This window comes from Heloderma suspectum, chromosome 16, assembly GCF_057233095.1.
Source record: "Heloderma suspectum isolate Gila_16-S chromosome 16, 16-S_ref, whole genome shotgun sequence".
NCBI lineage: Eukaryota > Metazoa > Chordata > Lepidosauria > Squamata > Helodermatidae > Heloderma > Heloderma suspectum.
In genome coordinates, this window is record NC_139473.1 from 21422766 (window position 1) to 21432202 (window position 9437).

Genomic DNA, 9437 nt, shown 5'->3' on the forward strand with positions numbered 1-9437 from the left:
CTTGGGTTCCTTGCAAGAAGGAAAAAAAGCAGGCTATAAATGTAATAATAAATGAATAAGGGGGTGTGTGAAGCTTTGAGGCCTGCTGTCAAGGGCTCCTTGGAGGCCTCTCTCAGTCTAAACCAGTAGCCAAGTCCAGACACAGACAAAGGGATTATTTTCAAAGCTTTATTCCTCGTTTACAACTTAACAACTCGACTGTTAGCAACTAGATCTGAGCAGCACAGTACCTATGCCCTACGTTGGAACAGTTGGTCCCCGTTTGAAAGGGAATTACTGGCAGACCCCTGAACTTAAGGACTAGGGAGAGTCCCTCCCCTTTTCCCTTGGATCCTCTGGGTGCAGCCATTGTTTGCACGCCAACCGAGCACTACGCCTCCTTTCCGCGCCCTCCATCTGGCGCCAGCGTCGTGCGTCCATCAAGTCTGCTTTCCACGCTTTGTCACTCCCAGGACTGCTATCTAAGCTAGGAATGCTGGTGGGAGGAATCTCCGTCAGCTGTTGGCCCTGGGAAAGAGGAGCGTGCTCCTGTCCCAGGAGCGACTCCTCTTCCTCAGAATCAGAACTACTATGGGATTCTATGGGCTCAGTGTCCACCCTGACACCTACAGAGGCAAGGAAAAGAAAAAGGTCAGGCCTAGAGGCCTGGGGTTTTTTTGTTGGGAGGGGTAACCCTGAGAAGAGTAGTTTCATTTTCCTGGGCTAGGTTTCATTTCTCCAGGTTTGAAAAAGTAATTTTGGTTTTGGGGAAGGAGGGGATAAAAAGGGAGAGAGAACCAGAGAGAGAGAGAGGGAGAGAGAAAAAGAGAGAGCCCAGAGCATGAAGAGAGAGCAGGAAGTAGCAGCCCAGAGAAGTCTAAGTGCAGCTAGGGTAGAGGAACTTGCACTTTTGCAACTTTGATTTTTCTTTTCCTTTTGCATCACTCAGCTCTATTCTGTAAATACCTTTAGTTGTAACCTGCTTGCTTTAATTTACCAGTAAACTGTTGTGTTAAGCCCCCGGTGTCTGGAGTGCCAGTCACCCCACGTCTACAGCCTAAACCCCACATTATTGGGAAGGGGATGTTGAAAAGAAGGAAGGTGGGACTCTTAAAGAGGCAAGAGAGCCTTAGGGAGCAATCCTATGGCTGCTAGACAGCGGCTAGATGGCCATAGGATATGCTGTTTACCAGGAACTGCAGGCTCCGAGGTTGGGTTCTGGAAAACCGGCCTCCCCGCACTTCCACACTCGCAAGAGGAGTGTGGAGGGGCTGGAAAGGGGCGTGGCTGGGGGCGTTTGGGGGCAGGGAGATCATAGCTGCCTGTACGACACGTCCAATGTGTTGCACAGCAACCTCTTTCCTGACGCCGTGCTTCCGTGGCTAGACAGCCGCAATCGGCTGTCTAACAGAAAAGGCAGGGCAGGAGGAGCGCAGAGGGAACGACCCCCTCCTTGCTTCTCCTGGCCTCCTTTGGATACGCAGTCGCCTCTGCGTTCAGAGGTGGCCACCCATCTGAATAGGACTGCGCCTTTAAGGAGTTGCTCAGGGGGCCCAGGTCATAAGGGTGGAACCCTGACAGGGGGTTACTTTTTCATAATACAAGAACCCGGGTTCATGAAGGGATTGGCAGGAGATCCAAGATGGACCAAAGGGAGGACTTCTTCATGCAATTGCTAATTGATTGATGGACTTTGCTTCCACCAGATGCAGTTATGGCCAGTGGGTTAAGATGTCTTGAAGAGGAAATTAGATAATTTAATGAAGGCAAAGCCCACTGAGGGATGTTAGGCACGGTAGCTGCAGAACCTCCCTGTTCCGGGGCATCTGACTTTGCATGCCGTATGTTAGGTGCGAACACCAGGGGACAGCCTCTTGCCTTCATGTCCTGCTTGTGAGGTTTCCAAAGGCATCGGGTTGGTCATGCATGGCCTTGGTCTGATCCAGCAGGTCTCCTCTTAGGTCTTTAGGAAGCAGAGCCTAGTTCTGTCTGGTGCCTCGAAGCGGGGCCTGAGCACCAAGCAGTGGCACAAACAGCCGAAACACTTGTGCCTGTCAGAAAATGGCCCCACTTACTTCTGCATTTATTGATTAAATTTATGTTCCTGCCAAAAATGGTGCTCAAGGCAGCTAACAATAAAATACAGATTAAAAACAGAACCTTAATGAAAACATTACAAAAACATGAAAAGCACAGCAATACACAAAAGAAACAGCTTCCAATCAGTTAAAAAGAAAAAAACCTTCAGCAACAAACCTGTGTACATGCCGCAGGAATAAAAACCTCTTGGTCTGCTGGTGGACACTGGCCCTCCGGTCTGAGTTTTTCTGGTGGAGAATGCAAGAGAAGGAGTCAAAAGATCAGGAAATGTCAGGTCAAATCCTGAGGCTAGGAATCAGCGTATCTCAAACCTGGATGCACAAGGGAGCCTGGGGAATATTAGTAGTAATATTCAATTATATACATCACACTTGTATCTCATCCTTCTTTCAGGGATTGCTGGGCAGTGTTCATGTGTTCTCACAATAACCCTGCAAGGGAGGAGAAGCTGATCGGGATGTGCCGAAGGCCGCCCAGTTCGCATCAGGCCTGATTTGAACCCATGTCCCTCCAGTCCGTAGAATCATAGCATAGTAGGTTTGGAAGGGGCCTATAAGACCATCGAGTCCAACCCCCTGCTCAATGCACGAATCCAAGTCAGAGCATCCCGGACAGAGGGCTGTCCAGCCTCGTCTTGAATGCCTCCAGTGGGGGAGAGCCCCCCACCTCCCTAGGGAATGGGTTCCATTGTCGTATTGCTCTATCAGTCAGGACATTTTTCCTGATGTTCAGCTGGAATCTGGCTTCCTGTAACTTGAGCCCATTCTTCCGTGTCCTGCACTCTGGGATGATGGAGAAGAGATCCTGGCCTTCCTCCCTGGGACAACCTTTCAAGGACTTGAAAAACGCTATCCTATCTCCCCTCAGTCTTCTCTTGTCAAGGCTAAACATGCCCAGGTCTTTCAGTCTCTCTTCATAGGGCTTTGTTTCCAGTCCTCTGATCATCTTCGTTGCCCTCCTCTGAACCCTCTCCAGTTTGTCTCCATCCTTCTTAAAGTGTGGTGCCCGGAACTGGACACAGTACTCCAGATGAGGCCTAACCAGTGCTGAGTAGAGGGGAACTACCACTTCACAGGATTTGGAAGCTATGCTTCTATTAATGCAGCCCAAAATAGCATATGCCTTTTTTGCAGCCACATCACATCATTGGCTCATATTCAGCTTGTGATCTACCACAATTCCAAGATCCTTCTCGCTTGTAGTATTGTTGAGCCAAGAATCCCCCATCTTGTAACTGTGCATTTGGTTTCTTTTTCCTAGGTGCAGAACTTGGCATTTATCCCTATTAAATTTCATTCTGTTGTTTTCTGTCCAGCACTCCAGCCTATCAAGATCACTTTGAGTTCTGTTTCTGTCTTCCAGGGTATTAGCTCTCTCACCCAATTTTGTGTCATCTGCAATTTTTATCAGCATTCTCTGCACTTCCTCCAAGTCAGTAATACAAATGTTGAAGAGCACTGGGCCCAGGACTGAGCCCTGCAGTACCCCACTCGTTACCTCTCCCCAGTTGGAGAAGATCCCATTGATAAGCACTCTTTGAGTCAGATCCTGTAGCCAACTGTGGATCCACCAGATCATTGTTTCATCTAGCCCACTTTGAGCTAGTTTGCTTATCAGGATATCATGGGGCACTTTGTCAAAAGCTTTGCTGAAGTCGAGTTATGTTATGTCCACAGCATTCCCACAGTACACAAGGGAGGTGACCTGATCAAAAAATGAGATCAGATTCGTCTGGCAGGATTTGTTCTTGACAAATCCATGTTGGCTTCAAGTAATCACGGCAATGTTTTCAAGGTGCTTACAGATGGATTGCTTTATCATCTGCTCCAGAATTTTCCCAGGGATTGATGTCAGATGGACTGGTCTGTAGTTCCCAGGTTCCTCTTTTTTGCCCTTTTTGAAGATAGGGACAACATTAACCCTTCTCCTGTCATCTGGCACTTCACCCATCCTCCATAATTGCTCAAAGATAATAGACAGCAGTTCTGAGAGTTCTTCTGCCAGTTCCTTTATTACTATAGAATGCAGTTCATCTGGCCCTGGAGATTTGAACTCATTCAAAGTAATTGGGTGTTCCTTGACCATATGCCTATCAGTCTCGAGCTGCAATCCTGTCCCTTTCTTCAGCCTGTACTTCGCCTTTGCTGGGGGGTCATAGACCCTCTTTCGAGAGAAGACTGAGCCAAAGTAGGAATTGAGCACCTCTGCCTTTTCTTTCTCATCTGTTATCCTTTTGCCATCCTTATTTAATAGTTGAACCACCATTTCTTTCCTCTTGTCCTTTACTATGGATGTATCTGAAAAAAGCCTTTTTGTTGTTTTTAGCATCCCTCGCTAACCTCAGCTCGTTCTCAGATGTAGCCTTCCTGACGCCATCACTGCAATTCTGTGCTACCTGCCTGTACTCTTCCTTTGTTGCTTGGCCTTCCTTCCACTTCCTATATGTGTCCTTTTTTGTTTTCAGGTCATCTCTAAGCTTTTTGTGAAGCCACATTGGCTTCTTCTGTTGTCTTCCACCTTTTTTTCTTGTTGGAATTGTTTGTAATTGTGCCTTGAGAATTTCCTTTTTTAAAAATTCCCACCTGTCTTGGACTCCTTTTCTCGTTAGAGTTGCTTGCCATGGGACCCTACTGATCATTGTTCTGAGTTTATTAAAATTGGCCTTCCTAAAATCCAGGGTACACATTTGGCTACACTCGGCTTTTGCTTCCCTTAGAACCAAGAACTCAAGTACAACATGGTCGCTTTCCCCCCAAGTTCTTGTAACTGCTACTTCATCCACTAAGTCATATCTGTTGGTTAGGATCAAGTCAAGGATAGCCGATCGTCTAGTTCCTTCCTCTACTTTCTGTAAGAGGAAGTTATCTACCACACAAGTCAGGAATTTCCTGGAGGGGCCATGTTTTGCAGAATTTGTCTCCCAACAAATATCGGGGAAATTGAAGTCCCCCAGTACTACTACATCATGCTTCCTTGAAACACTGGCTATTTGCTTTTCAAAAGTTTCATCCTCGTCTTCTCCTTGATTGGGTGGCCAGTAGTAGACTCCGACCACCAGGTTCCTTTTATTCTTTGCTCCATTTATTTTAACCCAGATGCTCTCGATGGGGCTACCAAGCTCCTCCTCCTGTATTTCTGTGCAGAGATATGTATTTTTCACATACAGTGCAACCCCACCTCCCTTTCTGTTCCTCCTGTTCTTTTTGAACAAGTTATATCCTTCAATTGCTGTATTCTAGTCATGAGAGTCATCCCACCAAGTCTCAGTTATACCTATCAAGTCATAATTTCCCTCCTGTATTAAGAGTTCAAGTTGGTTCTGCTTGTTTCCCATACTCTGGGCATTATTGTATAGATATCGAAGGCCATGTGCTTCATAGTCTGGCTTTCTTCCTCCATGTATGTGAAGACTATTATAGGGCGCCATCAGAGCTGTTCTCTCCGTTGCGGTGCATGCGCCTTCGTCCATTGTTACCTCCAACTTTATGTCTCCCTTCCCCGTAGGATTCAGTTTAAAGCCCTCCTGATGACGTTCTTCATGCTGTGGCCAAACACAGTCTTCCCAGCCTTTGTGAGGTGCAACCCATCCCTTGCCAACAGTCCATCTTCCAGGAAGTACAGCCCATGGTCCCAGAATCCAGATCTCTCTTGTTGGCACCACCTTCGTAGCCAGTCATTCACCTGGAGTATTTTTCATTCTCTTTCTATCCCTCTTCTAACTACTGAGTCTGACACCTCAGTCCTGGCCTGTGCAAATTGTCACCAAGCAAGCCAGAAAAAAAATACCAAGGACTCAGGTCGCTAAGGATATGGTGGGACACCATCTGTGTGGCTGGTGAGTTGCAACTGGCCTGCTGGACCACAAATTTCCCAAGCCCGATGTGCTGCTTAGCTGCATTCACAGATCAGTGGCCCTTCTGGGGTTCCAATCCAGCCTGCTAGGGTTCCGTAGAGGACCACACCCCCTTTCCCCTGACCACTGATAATTTTGTGGTTTCCTGGGTTTTGCACATTTTCCCCATTCTAAAAGATTGAAATGGCTTTCCTAGGGCCTTGTTACTGGCTGTAAGAACTTTAAGCTACAATATGCTGGCATTTTTGGTAAATTGGCCCTGCCCACCACTGGCCTGCGGCCCCTGAGAACTTCTCTGGAATGGAATTCCGCCCTCGGGCCGAAAGAGGTTCTGCTTCCCTACTTTTCTACTTCTATTCACCTCCCTCTCCCAATTTTGAGGCCAGAAAAACACACAATTCAAAGGAAAGAAATATATATGCCTTTCCCAGGCATTTGAGTCTTCCAATTTCTGTTTTAAATCTGTTACAGGATTTTAAATCTTTGTACTGCTGCTAGCTTTTATTTGGGGTCTTATTTTTATTTTATACTGTAGTTTTAAACTTTTAAGTTGTATTTTATCATGTTCTATTTTATGGTTTTAATTGTTGTGAACTTCCCAGAGAGCTTCAGCTACTGGGTGGTATAGAAATGTAATAAATAAATAAAAATACTGTAACCAAACACACTTCTTCTTCTGCCTGCAGATTGCTCATTTCTTGGTGGTGAAACCAAAGCATCGCTACACCGTAGAGGATGCGTTAGCTCACCCCTTCTTCCAGCAATACGTAGTGGAGGAAGTCCGACACTTCAGCCCCTTCCGGAAATTCCGGGTATCCAAACTTCTCCCTCTGTTCTCTCATAACCAGGGCTGACAAGCAGTGACTTTGGGGTGCACGTAGACAGCACAGTTTTAAATCTGCTTCTTAAAACTGGTTCAACCATCGCAGCTTCCCTTGACAAAACCCAGCAAATGCAATTGAGGCTGAGGGTGGTGCAAATTCTTTGGTTGTGATTCCTACTTTGCAAACAGCAAAATCCCTATGGGGTACTACTTTTATTAGGCTAACTCAAAGATCACAAAAAATGTGCAAGCTTTTGAGATCTTCAGATCTCTTCATCAGGCAAGAGGTTACAAAAAGCAGATGGTGGTGGCATAACAGGCCTGACTAGACATTGTAGTCTGGTTGTCTGCGTGGTCAGAGTCTTAGGGTGCAATCCTATGCATGTTTAGACAGAAAATGCCCTACAATCCTATGCATCTTTAGACAGAAAAAGGTCCTACAATCCTATGCATCTTTAGACAGAAAAATGTCCTACAATCCTATGCATGTTTAGACAAAAAAAGTCCTACAAGTCCCAGCATGCTGGCTGGGGCATGCTGGTAATTGTAGGACTTATTGCACCCTTAAGATGATATGGAGGAGGCAGGTCTGCAGACATTCAAGTTGGGCTCTGCCAGGTGATGGGATGGTTTCTAGTTTCAGTGCCCCTAGGACCAGTGGGCGGAAGAAAGTAGCAGCCATTTTTGGAAATCTAAAATCCAGCTGTTAACTCAAAATTGTCTCCATCCAGGGCAAACCAGACAGGTTCCTTGGTTGGCGGAAAATGTTGGTAGAGATCAGTTAGGCAGCATTTATGTTGTGAAAGCTGGAGATGAGTTTAGACGCTGTGTGAGGTCAATGCTACTGTGCCAATGCTTCAGTTTGGTGCCAGTTTTCGCTTTCAGCATGTCTCTCTCCCCACCTCCCTCAGGGGCTCTTTCCCAGGCTTGAGAGCAGAGTTCTTTTGAAGGGGAGACTCCAGGGGTGGAACCAAAGCCTTCTACATGCCAAGTGTGCGCTCTGCCGCTCAGCCATGGGTCCCTCCTGAGGAGCTCCCTGGTCTTAAATCAGAGCATGCACCCCTCTTGCCCAGAACTGTCAGATTTGGCTGGCTCCCATAAATCGGCTCATCAGTTAAAAAAGCAGTGATGAATCGCTGAAATAGCCACAAATCTGGAAGCAGCTATTGCGAGTCTTAAGACCTGGTTCACACATAACGCTAACCCATGGTTTATTTAACCCATGGGTTGTTGTGATGTGTGAACGCAGGCACGCTAACCAACCATGAACAACCCAGAAAGAGTATGGGCTGGTTGGCACGACATGGCAGCCCGTCGTGGCTTAATTAACCCTCGAGAAGCTCCGGGACACTGGGCGGTGGTAGATGGACAGCAGTGCCCTCAGACCACCTGTGGGGCCCAACCTTCTTTTTGAGTTAGAACCCCACCCCTTGGATCTGTACTTGTATCGGTGGGCCATCCCGCTCTACGTCTCATGAGGTGCTGAGGGTAATTGGCTCTGCCCCCTGAGCCGCCATTTTGCATCTGGCTCCATTGGGTGGATCTCGTGGTTCTAGTAAAAGACAAAGATGTTCTCACAAGCTGGACATCTGTCCTGCCTGGGCAGGATCTCATTTCATCAAATGCATGAGATATTATCTCAGTTGTCAGATACAGATAGATGCAGGCCCTGTTCAGACACACATTGGGGAAGGTGGTTAGGCTAACCATGGTGCATGGTGGTTACCGCTAACCTCTGCGAGTGCTCCTGCCACACATGGTGCAGATAACCATGTTCCGCAACGTGGTTACACTAACCATTCTCTAACTGCCCTCCCTCCTGCAGGAACCCACAGTTCTCCAGACGGGCGGCCATGCATCCCAGAGGCCTTTGCACTGTCAGCCATTTTGGTGCTCGGCGGCTACTCCTTCTTTGGCTGCTCTTGCCACAGCGCTCCGTGGCAGCTGTCAGTTAACCACGGAGCCTGTTGAGACATCACGCTAAGCCATGGTAGAGCCCACTAACCATCTTGCAGCAAGTGTTTAGTGAACATGGTTAGTCTGTGGTTAATAAATCACCATGGTTGGGGCAGACGCCAGTTCAGAGATCATGCTAAGCCAACATGGTTAGCTCAAAACTCCTAACCATCATGGCTTAGTGTGATGTCTGAACAGTGCCATAGCGTTTGATCCAAACCTACTTGTGCTTGGAGTAGACAGAGATGTGGAAACTCCAGCCTGCAGAGGCTCCACGTACAGCCCATGGAAGACCCTTGGGTTCCTTCAGCAGGTGGGGGGGGGGGAGTCCTGGGCCATATTATGTATATGCAGCCCCTGACCAGGGTAGTCGTGTGCTGTCACGTTGTGCAAACCCGGCTGGCAGAGTTTATTTGAAGGTTAAACAATCCTCGCATAACCCAAGGTCTGTTGTAGGGTTATGTGAGGGTTGTTTAACCCTCAAATAACCTCTGCTGGCCAGGTTCACATAACACAACAACCCCTGGTTGGGGTTCCATATTCATAATGGTGGCCAGCACATGCCGCAGCTCTTCGAGGGTTAATTAATCCACAGTGGGTTGTCATGTCATGCAAACCAGGTCAATCCATGGTTTGTTTGGTTGTGAATTCCGGGTTGTTTAAACCATGGGTGGTCATTTCGTGTCAACCCAGAACCAAGGGTTTTGCCAGGCTGCACAGAACAAA

At 47.4% G+C, this 9437-nt stretch overlaps 1 protein-coding gene across 7 annotated transcripts in view; it reads left to right on the plus strand.

Annotated features, from left to right (window-relative positions):
• PHKG1 (phosphorylase kinase catalytic subunit gamma 1) overlaps nt 1-9437 on the plus strand; it is a 37415-nt gene that overhangs the window by 22698 nt on the left and 5280 nt on the right. For 6 of the 7 annotated variants that reach the window (XM_084822781.1, XM_084822783.1, XM_084822778.1 and 3 more), the window contains one exon: nt 6619-6744. In XM_084822781.1, coding sequence (XP_084678907.1) covers nt 6619-6744 — 126 coding nt within the window. Of the gene's footprint in view, nt 1-6618; nt 6745-8580; nt 8843-9437 lie in introns of those variants that run through there. The other variant, XM_084822785.1, reaches the window with a different exon arrangement.